At 42.8% G+C, this 23,328-nt stretch overlaps 1 protein-coding gene across 6 annotated transcripts in view; it reads left to right on the forward strand.

Annotated features, from left to right (window-relative positions):
- Positions 1–23,328, forward strand: part of DOCK4 (dedicator of cytokinesis 4) — a 423,715-nt gene that overhangs the window by 207,465 nt on the left and 192,922 nt on the right. For all 6 annotated transcript variants that reach the window (XM_050935998.1, XM_050936000.1, XM_050935999.1 and 3 more), the window contains one exon: positions 657–745. In XM_050935998.1, coding sequence (XP_050791955.1) covers positions 657–745 — 89 coding nt within the window. The remainder of the gene's footprint in view (positions 1–656; positions 746–23,328) is intronic.

The raw sequence follows: 23,328 nt of genomic DNA on the forward strand, positions 1-23,328 counted from the left end.
AATGACAAGAAAAAGTTCTGTGGAATATTTCTCAAATAATGGTCAGATTATGGAATTGAAACACTTTTAATTAAAGCAACTGAAAATGCTATATTTTAAAGTTGTGGCAAGATCCTGTTGCACTTATGAAATTTTTAATCTATTCAAATGGCTTTCTCCTACAGGCAGCCACCTATCCCTGTGAGACTAAGAACATAATTTCTTTTGCCCTTTAGTAAACATCATCTCTACTAGATGTCCTGTTTCTGCTGAGCTCTTGAATGGTCACGTTAGACAAGTTTCACTGTAATTTAGAGCTGAAGAAGAGATTAATACACATGAGTAATTCAGCTACTGCTGAATTACTGAGTGCCACCAAGGACACCCTTATGCTCAAATTTTCCCATGCAAAGTGAGCATTCCCTACGGTGACATCCTCAACCAGTGCATCTGAGCACTGCCATGATACTGCTCCCTGTTCTGGGAAGCTGTTTCATTGGGCATCATGCCAAAACCCACATTGTGCCAACAATATGACCTATTGATTTAGATAAATCGCAAGCTGCTAGTTGGTGAGCAGAAGAGGATTTATTTGGAGAAGCCAGTTAACTTTGTTACAGTAGGTCTGACAACTGTGAGCTCTCATTTCAGATTTAAGAGTGTTACCATTTTCATAGGTGCAACACAGAGAGTGATTGGTATCAGATCCATGAAAACATCATCAAAAAGCTAAATGTTCGTTACAACTTGACAGGCTCCAATGCTGGTGAGTGTATGTTGCAAAATGTTCTATTGCATTATTTTAGTTATTTTTTAAAGTTTTACAAATAAACCTTTTTCTTTTTGAAGGGTTTATTACTATTATTTTCTACTCATGAAAAAAGAATGCTATTGTTACTGTTGTTGTATTGGGTACAAACTTGAGGAGTGTCACAGCAATTGCACAACCTGCCTTTCATCTGCAACTTAAAAACCTAAAAGGCCATCACTGAATTCCCTTACAGAAGCAACTGATTAGTAACTTTTATTTTGAGGGGGTGCCAAGTTGCTATGCAACTTTGATTACAGTCAAGTCCCTAGATGTAGTAGTCACGTATAAGGCTAAATCATCAGCTGGTGTGAGCTGGTGTTTGATATCCAACTTGAAGTACTGCCTGGTCAATAATACTGCTGATCTTGAATTATAAATAGAAAACTGATCACATTGTTGACATGATGCATCAAAATCTCTAGGAAAGGGGAAGTGGGAGGCCACCACACTGTTTGCAGAACCTCTTGCTTACTAGGTGAGGGACCTACATTTTGTTGGCATCTAAAGCATTTGCTATGCCTCCATAGCCAGCATCCATAGCTGTCATCAGAATGGATAAAGGGGGAAGAGCAATAAGCAATGTTAAGGGACAGAAACAGTTGGGCTGCTGGTCTTGTAATACTGCTCCTTATTGGCGGACAGGAGACTCTGGGATTTACATGCTTCCTGGAACTGGCAATTTTTTTTAACCACTACAGGAAAGCAATCAAACCTTTTCCATCTGGAAAGATAAGGTAAGTCTATACTGCAATTAAAAACCTGCACCTGGCCCATGCCAGCTGACTCATGCTTCTGGGACTCAGGCTGCAGGGCTTTTTCATTGCTATGTAGACTTCTGGGCTCAGGCTGGAGCCCACACTCTGGGACCTTCCCACCTTGCAACCTAGGCCAGCTGCAGATGTCTAATTATAGTATAGACAAACCCATAGATGTATACTACAATGTCTTGGGGCTTGAATACACAGTGGGGTAATGCACTCTACGAGTATGTGATTTCTAAAGCACACTAATGTGATGCACCTTAACTGATCCACGTAGTCCCTGCCTGTGCACACTAAAGGTTGTGTGCTACTTTTAAGTGCTATAGGGAATGTTTAGTGAATACCAAGGGGGTCTATATGGACCCATTAACATGTAGAACATTGATGCGCTTTAGGAATCACACCCTATAGAGCGCACGACCCAACTGTGCAGACAAGCCCTTAGTTTTTGCTTTCAAATCCTGTATCTTCCAGGTTGGTCCTGAAAATGCATTCTTTTAAATTTAACTGCAGAATAAACTCAGATGAGCTAATTTTCAATTTAATGTTATGATTCACTGCAATTCTTTATCTATTGAAGTTGTAAGCCCATAAATTTAGTAGATTAAATAGGTCTGTACAGTTCAGTTAACTCGATTTGTGAATGTGAAGCTTGTATTGAAATGTTACATGAAACATGGTCTTCAGCAAGGTATGAGGAAAAAAGCTCTAATGCTCCATTTCATTTTTAAAGATTCAAATTAATTGAATTAAAATGACACTAATTAAGGCTCTGTAATTAATATGAAGCCTGGCTATGATAGCCGTAGCTTGTCATTTAAATTCTTTTGCAAGGGTATTATGATGCAAAGAGAATATTTGTTTGTGAATTCAGTGTATATAATAAGAAACCTACTTTCTGGGTTCCTCAGACACTGAGCCTCACCCCTCTATGGAAGTGGAAGGAAAAAATAGTAGCACCAAAGTATTAAGTGTTTGCAGTGATATTGGACAATTTGTATTTAGGATGGTGGGCTAGAATTTAACATTTGGAATACAATACGCCCTCTAGGACAAATGCTCTTTGAGATGTGTAGTAAAAAACATTCTGAAATTGAGAGAGGAATATTCACTATTGGTGCAAATGTGAATGCCTGCTACTTGGTAGTCACACTCCCCAGGAAGATTTTATTCTTCAAACAGAGTTGCCTGGGTATATTTCTGTGGTAAACCCTTCTGATTGTTCATGCGTTTGATATTGTGATGTGTGGTCTCCCCAGGGCCGGCCTTAAGATTTATGGTGCCCTAGGCGAGATTATTAAACTGGTGCCCCTGTGCCTGATCTGCTCTTAGCAACACAAACATAAGCTTATAGTATTGGAAAACTTGCCACATTTACATTATTAAAACCAGTTTAACTTAATTAAGCACACTGTAATGCTGATGGACTAGCACTAAAGAAGCAGCACTAAAGAAAAAATTCTGATATGACAGAATGATGCAAATAATATATTTTTTTTAATTTATCAAAATTTTATTGGAAATTTATATGAAGAGGTATTGAAACAAAGATTTGTTTTTAATTAAAAGCAATCTTTCTGGCTTTTTTGGCTGCAAAATCAGTAATAATGTCATCGTATGACAAAGACAAAGTCGTGTCTTGTTCGATCGCAAGAACGCAAGACAAGTCAAGCGTTCCTGACTCATTGTAGAGCGGAGTTAGTTTTTAATGAGCTTTAGTTTTGAGAAACTCCGTTCTCCTGATGCTACTGTTACAGGAATTGTCAGTAGAATACGAGTGGCAATGTACACATTAGGATATATGTCAACAAGTTTGCGGGTATGAATAAACTGTACAATGTCCATCACCAATTTTGCATGTGGCAACATTGATGACAGTGTACTCAATTCTTCGTACAGTTCAAGTCCATTTAAATCAAAACTATCACCATGCTTCAGGAGGCTCTCTAGATTCTTGCACTTTGTCATTAGTTGCTCTTGTTTTCCTATTTCGTTGAATTTAGTTATGTCATACAAAAATCCAAACTGTTCATGGTGTACTTGCAAGGTAGTAAACCTTTCATCAACAGCAGATACTGCTTTATCCATCACAACATTAAAAAATTCAACCTCAAATTTCTTTTCTGGATCGTCTATGGGCATGATCTGCTGTACAGATTCTTCACAAAGAAGTGTCCCTGGCCTTTTTAACTCATATTAACTATGTATTTACTTTATGAAAGTTGGAGAAAACATTGTGAAAACGTAAAACATTGACTGCCCAACTTCTGGGCTGGCAAAAGTTATACTGACTCACAGGGAAAAAAAAAAGCAGGAGAATCTTAGTACAACATATGGTCACTCTATACCAGGGGTCGGCAACCTTTCAGAAGTGGTGTGCCAAGTTCACTGTAATTTAAGGTTTCTCGTGCCAGTGATACATTTTAATGTTTGTAGAAGGTTTCTCTCTATGTCTATATTATATAAATAAACTATTGTTGTTATCTGAGGTCTTGGCCACCGGTCCTGCTCAGGCCACTGCCAGCTGAGTAAATGAAACCCCAAACCGGCAGCGGGCTGGTGGCTGGAACCCTAGACAAGGATCCCAGGCCCTGCTCAGCCCGCTGCTGGTCTGGGGTTCTGACCACCAACTCCTGCCAGCCAGGATCCCGGCCGCCAACCCCCAGTCAGCCCGCTACCAGCCTGGAATTCTGCTCACCCAGGCTGGCAGGAGGCAGAGTGGGGCTGGCGGCTGAGCTCCTGACTGGCAAGGGGCCGGCAGCTGGAACCCCAGAGTAGCAGTAGGCTGAGTGCTGCTGGCACCCCAGACTGGCAGCAGACTGAGCCACTCAACCCCCCACCGGCCCTGCTCAGCCCGCCACCAGCCCGCTCAGCCCGCCACCAGCCTGCTCAGCCCGCTGACGGCTGAGTGAATGGAACCCCAGGCTGACAGCAAGTTGAGTGGTTCAACTGGCCTGCTCAGCCCACTGCCAGCCTGGGATTTCTTGGGGGTCCCCAGGCCAGCAGCAGGTGCTGAGTGGGACCGATGGCTGGTATCCCAGCTGGCAATAGGGCAGCAGCTGGAACCCCTGAGCAGTGATGGGCTGAGCCGCTCAGCGTGCTGCTGCATGCCATCAAAAATCAGCTTACCTGCCACCTTTGACAGGTGTGCCGTAGGTTGCCGAACCCTGCTTTATATACTAGTAAGGAGATGAGCATATTACAGTTGTTGGAGGGCTCTTATCAGGAGTAACAGGCTATAGGAAAGTCAGTCAACCTTTTTTGTTTCTCTGATGAAAACTGACCCACTCCCTGCCTCAAACCAAACCTGTCACTAATAATTGTTAACAACTTAATTTTCTGTTTTTGGCTAAGATATTGATTTAAAAAAAAAAACATTGAAATTGGATTCAGGATTGTTAGCAAGAATTTTTGGCAATCTAAATGGCAACACAGTACTGCTTTCATGCTTGGCTCACCCCCCAGCCTGCTGGTCCAACAGCTGCAGTAGAGGAGGAGATAGGTGGAAAACTGCAGGACCCCAAAATCCACCTCTTGGGGTGCAGAGTGGCAACAGCAGCAGCAAACCCTCAGGTCCAATCACACGCCAATGGGCACCGCCGCCAGCCCAACAGACCATGGTGAAGTTAGCACAGCATCTGATCTCAGGGGCGGGGCACCCGTGGAGCCACAGCAGCTCATCCTGCCCTGTGCAGCTCCCCCCGGATGAGATGGATCGCTGGCAGCTGCCAGCCCGGGGGAGAGGCGCTCTCCAGCTAGGGTGATAGATCCAGATGTCCTGATTTTATAGGGCCAGTCCCGATATTTGGGGATTTGTCTTATATAGGCACCAATTACCCCCACCTAGAGTGACCAGACAGAAAGTGTGTAAAATCAGGACAGGGATGGGTGGGCGTGGGGGGGTAAAAGGAGCCTATATAAGAAAAAGACCCCAAAATTGGGACTGTCCCTATAAAATAGGGATATCTGCTCACCCTACTCCAATCCCCTATCCTGATTTTTCACACATCTGGCTAACCCCAACCAAGCCCTGTGTGACATTCCAATCCTGGCTGCCTGCCGAGGAAGTGAGTTACTTTCACTTTCATTCCTCAGCAGGCAGCTAGCCAGCCCTCCCCCCACCTATCCCCCAGCACCTCACCCAACCCAGCCCTGACGGAGGGGAGCGAGGAGAGAGAGAGGGGTGCTCCTGGGGAGGAGGGAGAAAGGAGGGAGTGCTCCGTGGGGCAAGGGGGAGAAGAATGGATGTTATGGGAGACAACAAAGGATACTGGTTCCAGAGCCACAGAGCCTGCCTCACCTGACCTCAGCCGAAGGGAAAGAGTCACACTCACAGGTGAGCTCCTTTTCCCCACCCCTACCCCTACCCCTACCCCTACCCCTTCCCAGAGACCCCAGCAGCCAATCCCATTCCTCAGACTGTGCTGCATTCGGCTCTCTCTAGGACCCAGCAGCCCTGCTTCTACACTGTCTGGGCTGCCTGCAGAGTGGTGCCCCCAGGCAGAGTGAGGCCCTACGCACCTGCTTATTCTGCCTATGCCTAAGGACGGCCCTGGGTCTCCCTGTATGTTTCTGGACAGGGTCCACTTAAAGTACTGGAGTTTGTTCAGCTGCCGATAAAAGTAAAAGTAATTTATTTTTCTCAGTTTCATTTGTGAGTGCACAGCAATTTACATTTCACATTAGAGCCTGCTAACAGAGGAGGAAAGGAATGGCTATTACAGTTAATGCAGAAATTACTAGCACCACCTATTGGAATAAACTGTTGTACTGAAGTTGAAGTTACTGAGTTTTGAATATACAAATTAATTTGGAGAAACCCAGGTATCTTGTTCTTTGTTTGAATTATAATATATATTAATAATATATGGAGATATACCCAGTGGTGAACTGGAGCCAGTTTGCACGAATCGGTTGTTAAATTTTGAAGCAGAACTTGTTAACTGGCTTCCCTGCGAGGCAAGTTTTGATGGGCTCCAGCTGGGAAGCATGTAATTCCTCCACCCGGCAGACGGGGGGCGCTGCGCTCAGGGAGCCATGTGGGCTGCCTCCTGGCCCTGTTGCTGCTGCTCCTTGGACCTCTGGTCCTGGGGCTCCTGCTGCTACGTGGTGGGTCCCCAGCTGCTCTGCTGGGCCTGGGCTGCGTCCTGCTGATCGGGCTGCTGTCCCCATGTGAGTACCCACCACCCTGCCCGCAGCCAGCCCCTGCCTACACTCCCTGCCCGCAGCCAGCCCCTGCCTGCACCACGCTGCCCGCAGCCAGCCCTTGCCCCACATCTCTGTCTGCAGCCAGCCCCACGTCCACTGGTGCCCTGCAGTTCCCAGGGCAGTAACCCTGCACATCTGTTTCAATGAGGGGGGCAGGGAGCAGCTGGGACCCACACATGTGCACACCCTAGGGTGACCAGACAGCAAATGAGAAAAATCGGGATGGGGTGGGGGGTAGTAGGAGCCTATATAAGAAAAAGACCCAAAAATCAAGACTGTCCCTATAAAATCAGAACACCTGGTCACCCTAGCACATCCCCAGGAAGTGGTGGGGACCCACACATGTGAAATGGAGCTCATTTCTAGTTCAGGCCGATCTTTTTAAAAAAAAACTTCACGTAGGGTTAACATACGTCTGTATTTTCCTGGAGATGTCAGGCTTTTTGGTTCTTAAAACACTGTCCGGGCGGAATTTTTAAAATTTAAAAATTCCTCCCAGGAATATACGGACCTATGGTAACCCTTTTGGTACAAAAAATACATATTGTGGCACATCCCTTAAATCAGAACTTTTTATAGGGAACTGGTTGTTAAGACTTTAGCAGCTCATCACTGGATATACCTATCTCATAGAATGGGAAGGGACCCTGAAAGGTCGTCCAGTCCAGTCAAGCCCCCTGCCTTCACTAGCAGGACCAAGTACTGATTTGCCCCAAATCTCTAGATGGCCCCCTCAGGGATTGAACTCACAACCCTGGGTTTAGCAGGCCAATGCTCAAACCACTGAGCTATCCCTCCTCCCAAATTATTTAAATTTAAAATTATTAAATTATTTCATTTAAAAATGTTTGCAAATATGTGACACATTTCAGCCATCAAAAATAGTAAGTATGATATCATGATCCGTAAGCCACTGGAAAAAAAATGACACTAGGAAAATTGTATGCAGTGTACTTGTAGCTGTGGTGATCCCAGGATATTAGAGAGGCCAAGTGGGTGAGATAGTATCTTTTTATTGGACCAACTTTTGTTGCTGAAAGAGACAAAGTTTTGAGCTACACAGAACTCTTCTTCAGGTCTGGAAAAGGTACTTCTAGAGTCAGAGGCAATGCGTTGTGGGGAGAGGTAGCATGCGGGTCATGTGCTTCTCCCTCTTCCCCCACCGGATTTGCTGCTTGGCTTGTACTGAGAATGCTCAGTAACACCACTGAAGCCAGCTGCCCCCCTACTATCAGCGGGCACGGTTTGTCTCTGAGCACAGGTCCTCTATGCCCAGAGTAGTAGCAAAATGCAAGGTGGAACAGATTGTTTACACAATTGTAAGTAACCATTCAAGGTAGAGTGGCCCCTTAGCACTTCTGCAAAAGGGCGGGGCTGTAAGTGGGATAATAAGCCATAAATCCAGCGTGTCTCTTGTGTCCATCATTTTTAATGTCTAGCAATGTTATGAATTTAAGCTCCCAGGCTCATCTTTTGGAAGTGTTATGCAAGTTTTCTTTGAGGATAAGTACTGATAGGTCAGATATAAAATTATTGTTTTGTGAAAAGTGTTCACATACAGGTGTTAGGGTGTTTTTGTTTTTTATCTTTTTTCTGTATGAGTTCATTCAAAAGCATAGTGATTGTCTGGTTTCATCCAAATAGTTGTTTTGGGGGCATTTAGTGTGCTGGATGAGGTATACCCCATCACATGTTGTGATAGGCACATGTAGGGTTCATGGATCTTGAAACAGGTGTTGTGGTGGGTGTTGATCATTGTAGCAGGGGAGATATGTCTGCAGGTTTTGCATCTGTTGTTCTGGCCGCTTTAAGTTAGTGTGTCCTGGTCTAGGGGGAGCTTGCTTCTGATGATGAGCTTGGAGAGGTTTGGGGTTCTTTGAAGGCCAAAAGTAGAGGTTCAGGAGCGATTTCTTTCAGCATGGTCTCCCCATCAGGTTTGGGTTGTGACTGATGTTGCTCTATATGTGTTTCAGTTTGGGGTGGTAGGTGACAACTCGGGATGCGCAGTCTGTGGGGTTTTTATTTCTGTATTGAAGCAAGGTCTCTCAGGATATGCGATTGTCCTGTTCCATGATGTGGTCTACCTCTATAGTTGAGTGTCCTTGTTTGATGAAGGTGGTTTTAAGTATATTAAGGTGTATATCCCGGACTTTCTCTTCAGAGCGTATTCTGTAGTTGCTGAGTGCCTGACTGCTTTCTTGGTTTGTTTTGGGGTCGTTACTGAATCTGTGAATGTAGGTGTGTTGACAAAAACACTCTATCACCTGTAAAAACAATGAGGAGTCTTTGTGGCAGCTTAGAGACAAACAAATTTATTTGGGCTTAAGTTTTTTTGTGGGCTAAATCCCACTTCATCAGATGCTTGGAGTGGAAAATACAGTAGGCAGGTGCTGTGTGTTTATATTTTACACTCCATGCAGCCCACGAGAACTTATGTCCAAATAAATTTGTTAGTCTCTAAGGTGCCACAAGGACTCATTGTTTTTGCTGATACAAACTAACACGGCTACCACTCTGAAATCTGTCACCTGTGGGTGAACACTTTTCCCAAAGCAATCACTAGGTATCTGATATAGCCAGTTCTCATCCTCAAAGAAAACCTTTACAACACTTTCAAAAAATGAGCCTGGGAGCTTAAATTCATAACTATTCTAGACACTAAAGACCATGGATTTAACAGAGGCATGGTTTTGATTTAACAGAGGCACATGGATTTATGGCTTATTATAACAATCTGTAACCCACTAACCACCTCTTTTAGTTCCGTGTCTGCAGAGGTGTTAATAGGCCACTTGACTTTGAATGGTCCCTTGCAATTGTGCTAAGCACTTACGCTAAACAATCTGTTCCACCTTGCATTTTCCTGTGAGGTTGGGACTACCTTTTCCAGACCCGAAGAAGAGCTCTGTGTGGCTCAAAAGCTTATCCTTCTCATCAACAGAAGTTGGTCCAATAAAAGATATTACCTCACCCACCTTGTCACTCAGAAAATTGACATTTGTCTTAAAGTTCTTAATGGGTTGTGAGTGACTCCTAATGTAGAGGGGATGTATATTGTTATCAAGCCTGACATCTTTGTGGACTATATGAAAATATTTATGGCTCTACAGAGCTGTCTTCATTTTTTTTGTTTTGTTTTGTTCTGTTCTGTTGGCTGTTCATACCTGCCTGCATTTAAAAAAAAAACAACACCTTACAACCATGTATTTTTGCCTAAGATACATTCATTTGGAATCCCAGGAAAGATGCCTGAGCAATGATTGATGAAACCTTTCAGCAACCCAATCAGTGGAAAAAGCTATTTAAATTATGATTAGTTTAAATAATTCCTCTTCATATTAAACAGATGGAAGATCTGATATGTTTACGTTTTAATCAGTGAGAGAACTCATAGACATAATGTTAATATAAGCAGTAAACAGTTAATTTCAGTTTCTAAACATGTGGTATGCTTCTGAATAGATTTAGATAAATTCACAGTTTACAAAAGGTGGTTTGTTTTAATAAATGTGGGTTGCTGTAAATATTGATATTAACATGAGATATGAGACTTAATATTGCTTATTTCAGTTCCTTATCTGAAAGGCAAAATTGGCATTATTTGGTGATCACTGAATCACTCACTAAGCAATAGGACACGAGAAACAGTGCTTTTCTGGGTGGTTATTGACTGCCTTGAGTAGTGGTATGCTTCGAGACACAAGGCTGATGGCAGAGTGATTTTTTTAACCATCTGAGATCTGCTGTAATCCTCAGCATGTATGCTTCATGCAAAGCTTTCACTCTAACAAAATATATATAACTTTTAAAATGATAAATCAGACCCAACCTTTTACTGGATATTATTGACATGAGTATGACATTAGTGAAAACCAATCAGTTAGTTCCCTTCGTATTCAGAATCAAAAGTTTGGGCTATTTCACAGTATATCACAAATATCCCTTCAAATGTAACACCTTGAAAGTGAGATGTAGGAAGTTACTGCATTGTCTCTTTGCTTATTAAATTTTGGTTAAATAATGGCTGAAATATTTTCAGTGTCTTCTAAAGCTTTGAATGATCATAATCAATAATATTTCGGGTTGAGTGGGGAGGGTAACCCAATCTGTTTTTACCAGTCCTTATTTAATAAAATGTTATGTAATTTGCTCATTTTAGATTACATTTCCAATATTATAGGTTGAGCCAGTAACTACACCAGTAGTTAAGATTGCCTCACACTTTGTTTTAAACCTATTTTCAGTTGTTTGTAACTTTGACATACTTTAACCATTCATACTGAAACGTACCATGCTTGATCTACCTACTTCAGTCTCAGAAAAGCGAAAATGATTCAAGATTAGTGAAAAAATGATAATTTTGGCAATTTAAAAAAAAATCCAACAATTTCTTTGCTCTAGTGCTTCCATGTTTTTGGACAAAAAGCTGAAATTGGGCAGGGAGATAGTTCTGGGATCACAGAAGTGCCTTTTGCTTTTCTTGTGAAAATCTCTGTATAATTGGACAAGTTATAAGCCTCTGAAAATCACCCTCTGCACATATTCTTATAGCTTGTGAAAGGGATGCTACTAAAATCTCCACTGAACGTGCCCCAGCCCCAAAGAGTTACCTGCATGTCCATGCCACTGAGCATGTTCTCTGTTCCTACTGGGTAGACAGAGCTATATTTCTGGATGGGGACATGTTGCAGTAGCTGCAGACATTGCCCACTTTGGCCCAAGGGAAAGTGAACTGGATTGAGAGACCACCATAAGTTCCAGTCTCAGCTCTTCCACTGACTGGTGTTAATTCTGTGCACTTCACAGCTCTTACTGAACAAGATCCCATACCCCTACTGTAGGAAGCAGCTGCATATCTTTCAACATTTACCTAAGCTTTCTAATATGAGAAATCTCAACAATTTAGCCCATTGCCTTTCAGAATGATTGTGCCAAATCTGAGTACTTGGCTATGCTTTCTCTTACCATTAGAACACACTCACTTCCACAGCCTTCCTGATTCCCACATTCCTCTGCTGTCTAGCAAAACAGTTAAGTATTCTATGAGCAAGGCCTGGTCTACACTATGCGTTTAAACCGATTTTAGCAGCGTTAAACCGATTTAACGCTGTACATGTCCACACTACAAGGCATTTTATATTGATATAAAGGGCTCTTTAAATCGGTTTCTGTTCTCCTCTCTGACTAGAGGAGTAGCCCTAAAATCGGTATTACCATATCGGATTAGGGTTAGTGCATCCACAAATGGACGGTATTGGCCTCCGGGCGGTATCCCACAATGCACCACTGTGACCGCTCTGGACAGCAATCTCAGCTCGGATGCAGTGACCAGGCAAACAGGAAAAGCCCCGCAAAATTTTGATTTTCATTTCCTGTTTGCCCAGCGTGGAGCTCTGATCAGCACAACTGGCAATGCAGTCCCAAATCCAAAAAGAGCTCCAGCATGGACCATATGGGAGATACTGGATCTGATCGCTGTATAGGGAAACAAATCTGTTCTATCAGAGCTCTGTTACAGAAGATGAAATGCCAAAGCGTTTGAAAAAAAAATCTACAGACTACACAGTGCTGTGTGACAAGCGTAACGGGAAGCCAGAGACTCAAATGGATGCTCATGGAGGGAGGGAGGGGGTTCAGAGGACTCCAGCTATCCCAGAGTTCCCAGCAGTCTCTGAAAAGTATTTGCATTCTTGGCTGAGCTCCCAATGCCTGTAGGTTCAAACACATTGTCCAGCATGGTTCAGGGAATAGCTCGTCAATGTACCCCCTTCCCCCCACCATGTGAAAGAAAAGGGAAAAAAATAGTTTCTTGACTTTTTTTAATGTCACCCTATGTCTACTGAATGCTACTGGTAGACGCGATGCTGCGGCAGTAAAGAGCAGCATCCGCTCCTCTTCCCTCCCTGGTGGCAGATGGTAGAACTTGCTTTATAACTGCTGAATACCCCTGGCTGGCCTCAGGGGTGCCTGGGTAAAAATAGGAATGATTCCTGGTCATTCCCAGTAGATGGGACAGAACGGCTGGTAACCGTCTTCATCATAGCCATTGGGGGCTGAGCTCCATCAGCCCCCTCCCTTTCCTGTGTAAAGAAAAGATTTTGTCCTGCCTGGACTATCATAGCAGTGGGATGCTGGGCTCCTCTCCCCCGCACCGCTTAATGTCCTGCCTGGACTGTCATAGCACAGGGAGGCTGCCTCCCCCTCATTTTATCTCACTAACAAGTCAGTGTTTCTTATTCCTGCATTCTTTATAACTTCATGACACAAATGGAGGGGACACTGCCACGGTAGCCCAGGAAGGTTGGGGGAGGAGGGAAGCAAAGGGTGGGGTTGTTGCAAGGGCACCCCCCGTGAATGGCATGTAGCTCATCATTTCTGCGGGATCTGACACGGAGCAGCTATGCTCTCTGAAACACTGCTTCTCTAATACATTTGCCCCATATTCTAGGCAGGACTGACTCTATTTTTAGAAACCATAAAGGAGGGATTGACTCGGGGAGTCATTCCCAGTTTTGCTTTTGTGCCCCCGGCCGATCTCAGCCAGGGGCACCCATGATAGCAGCAGACAGCACAGAAGGACAGATAACCGTCATCTCATTGCCAAATTACACTGACAGCAGACGGTACAGAATGACTGGAAACTGTCTCTGCTATCATGCAAAAGCATACGAATGCTGCTGTGTAGCGCTGCAGTATCGCCTCTATCCGCGGCATCCAGTACACATACAGTGACTGAAAAAAAAAAAAAAAAAAAGGCTAAACGGGCTCCATGATTGCCGTGCTATGGCGACTGCCAGGGCAATCCAGGGAAAAACGGCGCTAAATGATTGTCTGCCATTGCTTTCCCGGAGGAAGGAATGACTGATGACATTTACCCAGAACCACCCGTGACAATGATTTTTGCCCCATCAGGCACTGGGATCTCAACCCAGAATTCTAAGGGGCGGGGGAGTCTGTGGGAACTATGGGATAGCTACGGAACAGCTACCCACAGTGCAATGCTCCGGAAATCAACGCTAGCCTCGGACCATGGACGCACACCGCCGAATTAATGTGCTTAGTGTGGCCGCATGCGCTCGACTTTATACAATCTGTTTTATAAAACCGGTTTATGTAAAATCGGAATTTTCCTGTAGTGTAGACGTACTCCAAGAGATGTTGTATCCCATTTTAGTAGGTGATCTGCTTAGTAAACAGGTCTGTTATTGCTGCCAGTGACACCTTAAGCTCAAGTGGTAGAAGTCTGCACAGTCCTGAGTTCCAGCCTGCTGATGACCTGTTTGCATGGGCCAGTATGGCTCCACATGATGTAATTTTGTTTTTTCAGCTTCCTATTTAAAAAATTGAGGGAATTACACACAAGGACCTGTTTAAACAACATTAAGAATGTTTATTCAATTATTCAAAGTTTAGGTAATGCCAGAATGAAAGTTACCTTTGTGTATATATTTGATGCCAATGGGCATTAGTTGCTCAACTCCCCTTGACTTTTAATGGGAAGTTATTATAATTCATGCACACAATGATACGAGTAACCAGAATTCTGGAGTTTCCTAACTTTGAGTCCTTGACTTTGCAACCACAATGTTCCTTTAATGCATTTTATTTAATCTGTTATATAGTTGTGGCATTGGCGTGCACAGTGATTTACAGGCACATAAAACAATGAGCCAGATTCATCTCTAGTGTATCTTTTTTGCTAATGAAGTTACACATGGGATTAATTCAGACCAATGATTTTGCCTCAAGGATTTTACAATCTCAGTGGAATTGATTACAACGAAAATGATAATCCCAGGGTGGGTTGGAGAGGCACAGGATGATGAATGATAGAACAGCAGGGAACAGAGGGAAGGGATTATGAGGACCACGATGGTTTCTTCTGGCCTTAAAGTCTAAGACAGGGGTAGGCAACCTATGGCACGTATGCCAAAGGTGGCATGCAAGTTGATTTTCAGTAGCACTCACACTGCCCGGGTCCTGGCCACCGGTCTGGGGGGCTCTGCATTTTAATTTAATTTAATTGAAGCTTCTTAAACATTTTTAAAACCTTATTTACTTTATATACAACAATAGTTTAGTTATATATTACAGACTTTTAGAAAGAGAGCTTCTAAAAACGTTAAAATGTATTACTGGCACATGAAAGCTTAAATTAGAGTGAATAAATGAAGACTCGGCACAGCACTTCTGAAAGGTTGCTGACCCCTGGTCTATGAGATTATGAATACTGCTTCTGAGGAGCCAGAGTATCTGAATGAGGAATAGAAGCTGTTCTTTCTAGTAGCCATGTTAATACCAAAAGTACAGTTGTGAACACATTGTCTGCTGCTCTATGCTGTATGACCACCGTATTGCAAGTTATGCATACAGCCAACTGAAATAACTGCAACTGCATTTCACAATTAAACAAGTTGACAAAAGAAGTTTTCTCCTATTTTATTTCAGACCAGTTCTGCCAATAATTGCACTAGTGAAAAATTCAGTAGACAGCATACTCCTATTCAGTGTGCAAAGCCTTAATGCTCTTGCTCTAATCTGAAAATCTAGTCATATTATGCAGCTACGTAAAGGGCCTGCTCCATCAATCCCCATTCACACAAGTAGTTCCACTTAAATCAAGGAGACTACTCATGTGAATAAGGGTTACAGTATCAGGCCCTTTATGTAGCTGCAGCACCTATGGTGTGTAGGATTATTGTGAATATCAGTTCTTCCAGGCATCATAACTCAGACTCAGGATCCTTATCTTTACAATGCCCTGGGATTATGGTACCCCTCATCATAGTTCATCCCTGCAAGGAAGCATTTATATGGTTCCAATCGTGTGTCTTGTACATCTCTGTACACTTTTGAGGAAAAACAGATTTACTATTTAAAGATATGATCCAAAGTGTGCTTAGGGGAGAAGAAAGGAGACTTATAACATTGAATATAAAAGAACAATCAGAAAATTGTCAACTTGAAAAATGATAGGGTCATGATTTTACATCACAATACAACTTATCCTATTTGTTTACTCAGATATATTGTATAGTATATTCCAGTTTCATGAAGTAATGTGGCTCAGATGTAATTATTCATGTGTCCCAGAAGACCGTTAGCAGGTTTGGATAATATAATTATATGAATTTTCAATGCACAAGACATTGGGGAGCATGAACTTGTTACAGATAACAGGAAGGTTTGGTAACTAAAGCCTGCATGATTGATGATCAGCCCTATTTTGAGAAAGCCATGATGTGTGAGGGGGATGGGGTGACAGAGAGACTTGGACATGTAATTCAAGCAAGAATGATGTCATTCTAAGTAGAGTATTCAGTAGCTGTACAGTACAGTAATATAAGTGGAGTATTCAGTAGCTATCCGGTAATTTTATTTCCTTCACATTAACTAATTAAATTAACTCCTCTGTGGTTGCTTAGCAACCAGGAAAAAGCTTTTTTGAAGAGATTGCCAGTATGTTCAGATAGATTTGCTGACACCTCATGGAAAATATTGTTGTTGCATTACTGTATGCAGTGTATAACACATATTCTGTAGCATCAGTCTTTTCCTTCCAAAAGCTAGCATGACAAGATCTGAATCTTCCCCAGTACTACCACCACCACCAGAGTTTGATGTCTTATACTTTCCAAAAGAAGATAAGAGCTTCCCCCGGTACTTAGTTGGAACCACCAACTGTTTTTGCGGCTGCCATTCTTCCCGGTGTCCACCAGAAAGAATTTCCTTGTATAAAAGTCCTTGGTCTATAACAAACTGGGATCGATTAGAAGAGCTGAGAGGCGGTGGGGTGCTCCGTGCCGCCGCCCACGCTTTCTGAAGGCTGTCATCTGCTTCCTGCTCAGTCTGGAACTGTTCCCTTGAGGCTGGGGTCACCAGTTCTTCCTCAGACTGTGGACTTGGGCTTGGTCCCTCTGGAAGCGATGTAGGTGATGGGGTTGTTTCCGTTGCTGGTGAACCGCTCTCCGCTGGTGCACCTGAGGGTATTTCAGGCTCTGGCTGAGCCTTTTGGGTATGGCTGTCTGTTGCTTCTGCCAGTTCTGGCTCGCTGGCGCCCACTGGCGTTGAGTTTGAAGATGGGGTTGCAATTGCTGGTGCTGGTTGCTGTTCCAGTTCCGGGCCTGGGACTGGAGGTGCTGTGGCTGTTTCAGTGGTTGGCATGGAATCTGGGTCCACTACCTCTGTCTGGGTCTCTGGTAACCCAGACGGGGCATCTGTGGACGGTTCAGGAACAGGAATGGGTCTGGAAGCTTGCCTGGTTTGGCTACGTGTAACCATTCCCACTCTCTTGGCCCGCCTCACCTGGTTGGCCAAGTCTTCCCCCAGTAGCATGGGGATAGGATAATTGTCATAGACTGCAAAAGTCCACATTCCTGACCAGCCTTTGTACTGGACAGGCAGTTGAGCTGTAGGCAAGTCTACAGCTTGTGACATGAAGGGGTAAATTGTAACTTTGGCCTTTGGGTTGATGAATTTGGGGTCAACGAAGGATTGGTGGATAGCTGACACTTGTGCCCCCGTGTCTCTCCACGCAGTAACCTTCTTTCCGCCCACTCTCAAATTTTCCCTTCGCTCCAAGGGTATTTGAGAGGCATCCGGGCCTGGGGATCTTTGGGGTGATGGTGGTGTAATGAATTGCACTCGCATGGTGTTCTTGGGACAGTTGGCCTTGATATGTCCCAGTTCATTACACTTAAAGCATCTTCCATCTGATGGGTCACTGGGCCGAGGTGAGTTACTGGAGACTGGTGAGGTGGAAGGGTAGGGTGTCTGTGGCTTTACTTGGGTGGTATGTGGGGTCTTTGGCTGTCCTCGGTTGTAGGGTTTATGGTCTGTGTGCCCCCTGGGGTAATCGTTCCCCTTGACAGTAGCTTTCTTGCTTTCTGCCAGTTCCATCCATTTGGCTCCAATCTCCCCCGCCTCAGCGATATCTTTGGGATTTCCATCTTGTATGTACCGTGTGATGTCTTCAGGAACACCATCCAGGAACTGCTCCATTTGTATGAGGAGGTGCAGTTCTTCCAAGGTTTGAATGTTGTTTCCTGTTATCCAGGCCTCATAGTTTTTTGCAATGTAGTAGGCGTGTTTGGGAAATGACACCTCTGGTTTCCACTTTTGGGTTCTGAAGCGCCGACGGGCATGATCTGGGGTTATCCCCATTCTGTATCTGGCCTTGGTTTGAAAAAGTTTATAGTCATTCATTTGCTGCTTAGGCATTTCAGCTGCCACCTCTGCTAAAGGTCCACTGAGCTGTGACCTTAACTCTACCATGTACTGGTCTTCGGGAATGCTGTACCCAAGACAGGCTCTTTCAAAATTTTCCAAGAAGGCCTCGGTGTCATCACCTGCCTTGTAGGTGGGAAATTTCCTGTGCTGTGGAGCAATAATGGGCGCCGGGTTGTTAGGGTTGGCTGGCACAGGCAGCCCAGCTTTTGCCAACTCCAGTTCATGTTTTCTCTGTTTTTCCTTCTCTTCATTCTCTTTTTGTTGTTTTTCCATTTCTCGGCGGTGGGCCAACTCTTCTTCTTCTTGCTTCCTCCTGTGGGCCAACTCTTCTTCTGCTTGCTTCCTTCGGTAGGCCACCTCTTCTTCTTCTAGTTTTCTTTTGTGTGCTGCCTCTTTGGCTGCCTGTTCTCTTTGGTAGGCTGCCAGTTTGATGCTTTCTTCCTTTTCTTTCAGCTCCAGTTGTCGCCTGTGTTCAGCTTCTTTGAGTTGCTCTTCGGCCTCAATTTTTGCCTTAGAAGTCATGATTCCTGTTTTCTTGTGTTGGGGTGCCCTCCGGTGTTTATCTTCTGAACTGCAGGTTCTGTTGCCTCCTGGAGTCTGCCTAGCAACAGTGCTTTTTTCCTTTTCTCTCTCTAGCGTAAACTAGAAAAAACACTTTATTTGCATATATATATAGTGCTGGTAATGACTCTCAATGGGAGTGCTATTGTGTGACAAAAGACCCTTAACAGTCTGGTAATGGCTTCTTGCTTAACATGCAAGCCACAAACTGCCAGAGAGAGCAGAAAAAAAAATTCTCTCTGGTTCCCTTTTAAAACCAAACTGTTTCTCTCTGCTAAAAAGCCCTTAGCAGAGAAAAGAAAAATATAATATTCCTACTGGCTTCTGGATTCTGTCTATATCCCACCTGCTGCCACACCATATCATAACCTTAGTCCCACATTTGGACCTTAGCGTCCAAAATATGGGGGTTAGCATGAAAACCTCCAAGCTTAGTTACCAGCTTGGACCTGGTACTTGCTGCCACCACCCAAAAAATTAGAGTGTTTTGGGGCACTCTGGTCCCCCTGAAAAACCTTCCCTGGGGACCCCAAGCCCCAAATCCCTTGAGTCTCAAAACAGAGGGAAATAATCCTTTTTCCCTTCCCCCCTCCAGGTGCTCCTGGAGAGATACACAGACACAAACTCTGTGAATCCAAACAGAGTGATTCCCCCTCTCTGTTCCCAATCCTGGAAACAAAAAGTACTTTCCTATTCCCCCAGAGGGAATGCAAAATCAGGCTAGCAATCCAACACACAGATCTCCCTTTGATTTCTTCCTCCCACCAATTCCCTGGTGAGTACAGACTCAATTTCCCTGAAGTAAAGAAAAACTCCAACAGGTCTTAAAAGAAAGCTTTATATAAAAAAAGAAAGAAAAATACATACCAATGGTCTCTCTGTATTAAAATGATACAATACAGGGTCAATTGCTTAAAAGAATATTGAATAAACAGCCTTATTCAAAAAGAATACAAATCAAAGCACTCCAGCACTTATATTCATGCAAATACCAAAGAAAAGAAACCATATAACTTACTATCTGATCTCTTTGTCCTTACACTTAGAAACAGAAGACTAGAAAGTAGAAACTGCTTCTCCAAAGCTCAGAGAAAGCAGGCAGGCAGAAAACAAAGACTCAGACACTAAATTCCCTCCACCCAAAGTTGAAAAAATCCGGTTTCCTGATTGGTCCTCTGGTCAGGTGCTTCAAGTGAAAGAGACATTAACCCTTAGCTATCTGTTTATGACAAGTGTATAACACATATTCTGTAGCATCAGTCTTTTCCTTCCAAAAGCTAGCATGACAAGATCTGAATCTTCCCCAGTACTACCACCACCACCAGAGTTTGATGTCTTATACTTTCCAAAAGAAGAGGAAAAACCTGCATTTGAATCTTCCTCTTTCTTGTTCAGCATCGTTATTTATTTAAGTGCTGATGCTGAACAAAGCAACAAGACTTCTTTCTTGTGCAAAAACAGTTGCCTATTGCATCTCCAGCAGAAGTCTGAACTGCACCCTAACAACCAACTCATAGTTGTTTGGTAAACAATAGGAGGTATAATCAGAATCAGGGGAATGCTGTTTGATTTGTGGTAGCTGTCTGATGAAAAGAAAAAAGGTTTGAAAATTCTGTTTCTGAATTACTGATATATATGTTACTGGATTTCCACTCCTTAACTGTATAAGAAAACAGAGACAGTGCTAGGTCCTCAACCTTGCTGTCAGTGCAGATGTGGACTGAAAGCTGGAATAAGCAGCCTGGTGGAGATTTCCCTTAATCCAAAACCCCATTTCAACCTCTTTACTCTCTGCATAACATTTTGCCTTGCCATTTTTGTAGAGACTAATTTTCAAAGCGAACTGGTGGTTTTTCTATTTTCAAACACTCAATTATTCTCCTCATCTGAAAAGAGGGAAATCCAGATCAAAACCAGAATTTGACTCCTTACATACTAAATATAAATGTCAAATGTTTCCACTGCTTTTGTATTTAGCCCTTAGAGCAGACACTGCCAATTCCTTGATTGGTTTATTTCAGAAGCCTGAAGGTTGGTGTTCCTCATAAATTTTCATCCTGGTTTCTTTCCAAAGGGGAGGCGGATCTTCTGTACTTGCTCCCCCATGTCACAGGCCAGGATGGAGTAGTAGCTGGATGTTTTGTTATGATCTCATATTCCTGCCTGTTGGGAGGGAAATGGGAGGAAAGTAAGGTTCAAGCTTCATGGACAAATCATAATTAGGTTTTCGTGGAGGTAGCCGTAGTGTACTATCTGTAGGGCCTTTGTTTTCAATTTTTATTTTATTTAATATTTCCCAGGAATTTATCAGTGTTTATTACCACCACAACAAAAACAGGTGACAGTCAGTGCAAAAAACTATTAATAATAATTTTGAGTAAATATCGGGTTTATTTTGGTGGACAGAAAGACAGGGAAAAGTGTTCAGTAGATTAATGCTTTGAATTCCGTTCATGAGTGTGTTTTGCTGCAGAACTAAAACAAAACTCGAAACACAATGCTACCTCTGAGCTTAAGAAAACAATATATCTCTAATCCCCAAATAAAACTTTTCATTTGAATAAACAGTTTACTTTTGTAGACTTAGGGCTATTCACCTATAAATATTTACATTTATTAATTGGACTATACCATTTGCAGTGCATACACTCAACTTCATCCTTTTCTCCTGTTTTTGTTAAAAACTTTTGAATACTTCCTTGTGTTCTGAAACGTATTCCAATACAGATTTTCATTTTCTTCCCATTTTAGTGTATCAAATCTTTAAACCATTATCTACTAACAGTGTGAAATGTGTATGTGGTGGGTGTGAGATTCATCAGTATGTTCAGATGTGCACACACTTCAGAGCTTGTGTGCGTGCCTTTTTGTTTATTGTATGTATCTTCTAGACTAATACATAGCCTTACTTCAACAGGCAACTTTGCGTATACACACAGACTAATGTATTATCATAATACATGTATCTCATGCAATGTATAGTATTTTCCTAATGTTATTTTTATATAGTTGAATGATACAAAAGTAGGGTGAAAATCAGAAAAAAACGGAGTAATACTTTTTGTAAAACCTGGGAAATTTTCAGTAAAAATCGATTTAAACGGAAAACGAAGGGGCTTTGCTGTCTGGTAGTAATACCTATCATAGTGCTAAAGCAGCACAGGTAACAGAATGCAGAGTAAAGCTCCTGCTCTCCACTGGCCCTGTGGCTGCTGTCAGGAATCAACATACTGACCAAATGTCTAGTTGCCTAACATCTGAGTCCAGGCCCTAAAATAGCTAGATAAGGAGAAACACAAATAGAATAGATTTGATTTGACATTTTTCAACATACAGTTTAAATCTGTTTAATGCTTTCATTTATCAATGTGAAATAACTCGGCAAGTTCTGAGGTAAACTATTACTTTCATATATCTCCGTTACCCAGACTAAATCCATCTGCATGCAGAAGAGAGCAATGGATTGCCTAGGATCAGACAGGAAAGGTCCAACAGTTGTGCAGATGCCAACTTTGATGCTCTAATAAAAGCCCCTTAAAATTCCTATGCTCTTGATGCAGTATTTTTGCTCTTGAGAGAGAAGACTAGGGGGCAAAAATACACTTTCAATTTTTCACTAGCTAATGCCAGGAGGAATAAAATCAATTTAAATCCAATACAAATTAAAATACGGGTGGTGAAGATTATAAACTTAACTAGCTACTGTGGAAGTTGGGAAAAAAGCAGACATCTTAGTCTTCCAGAAAGAGCAAGTGTCAGGCTAACTCTAACAGCTGATAACATGAGACTTCCAAGCAGGGCCTCGGCGAGTGGAAAAGAACTGTAAGAGAGGCTGTTTTTCAACCTTGTGTTAGATAAGAATAGAATGCAGACTGGAGCAGAAATTGCTGAGAAAAGTAAGATATCAGAAAGGAATATGTATAAACAAAGTGCAGTTGTTGATCATTACTGTATGTCACAAAAGGTATAAATGCTTGCCTTAATTGTTTATCGAATGGAGGGGGACTCGGGAAGGGAACTCCTGCCTGTGAGTTCTCTCCCCTTGCATATGTTAAAGAAAATAAAGCTGCCTCTGGCATGTTGCAGCCAACTTCAGAGTGAGAACTCATTTTTCTCCCACACTACTTTATAACTTTGGCCTCTGTCAAAGGGGTTCCACAGAAATAGTAAGTATGGGGGAAAAATCTTTTGCTATCCCAGTATCTTGAAATGCTCTTAATGAGATTTACAGTGGTGACACAACTTAATTGCATGTTTACTGAGAAGCAGCATGTTGTTTTGTGGCAGTAATGCACTGACTACATAGTAACTGTTGAAACAGTTTTAACTATATATTAACTTGAATTGATGGGCAGACCTCAAGGTTTAGATCAGATAAAAACCCAAAATTTTATACAGTTTTTCTCCTACTTTCAGCTTGAGTAGGACTCCAAAAAAATATTTTTTCAGTCTTCTGGCACCATCTATCTTCAAAGCTGCATTGTGGGGGTCAAGATGAGAGTTTTTCTTGAAACTTGAAACAAATATTTCATCTTCTTACATGAGTCTGGGGCATATGTAGTCCAAGACCAACATGAGAAATGAACATGCAGGGGCCAGGATTAGGCAGGACCCTGAAAATCATCTTTAAATATGTGCAGGGCATGGAGAAAGAGAAATGGGAGGGGCAGGGTGTGAGACCTAAATGGGGAGGTGACTTGTGTTGAGGGAGAAAGCCAGGGCTTGGTATGGTTGAGTTGTGGAAGAGAGTGCACCAACCCCAAACTTTGAAAGGAGGGA

The sequence above is a fragment of the Gopherus flavomarginatus genome, chromosome 1, assembly GCF_025201925.1.
Source record: "Gopherus flavomarginatus isolate rGopFla2 chromosome 1, rGopFla2.mat.asm, whole genome shotgun sequence".
Lineage (NCBI taxonomy): Eukaryota > Metazoa > Chordata > Testudines > Testudinidae > Gopherus > Gopherus flavomarginatus.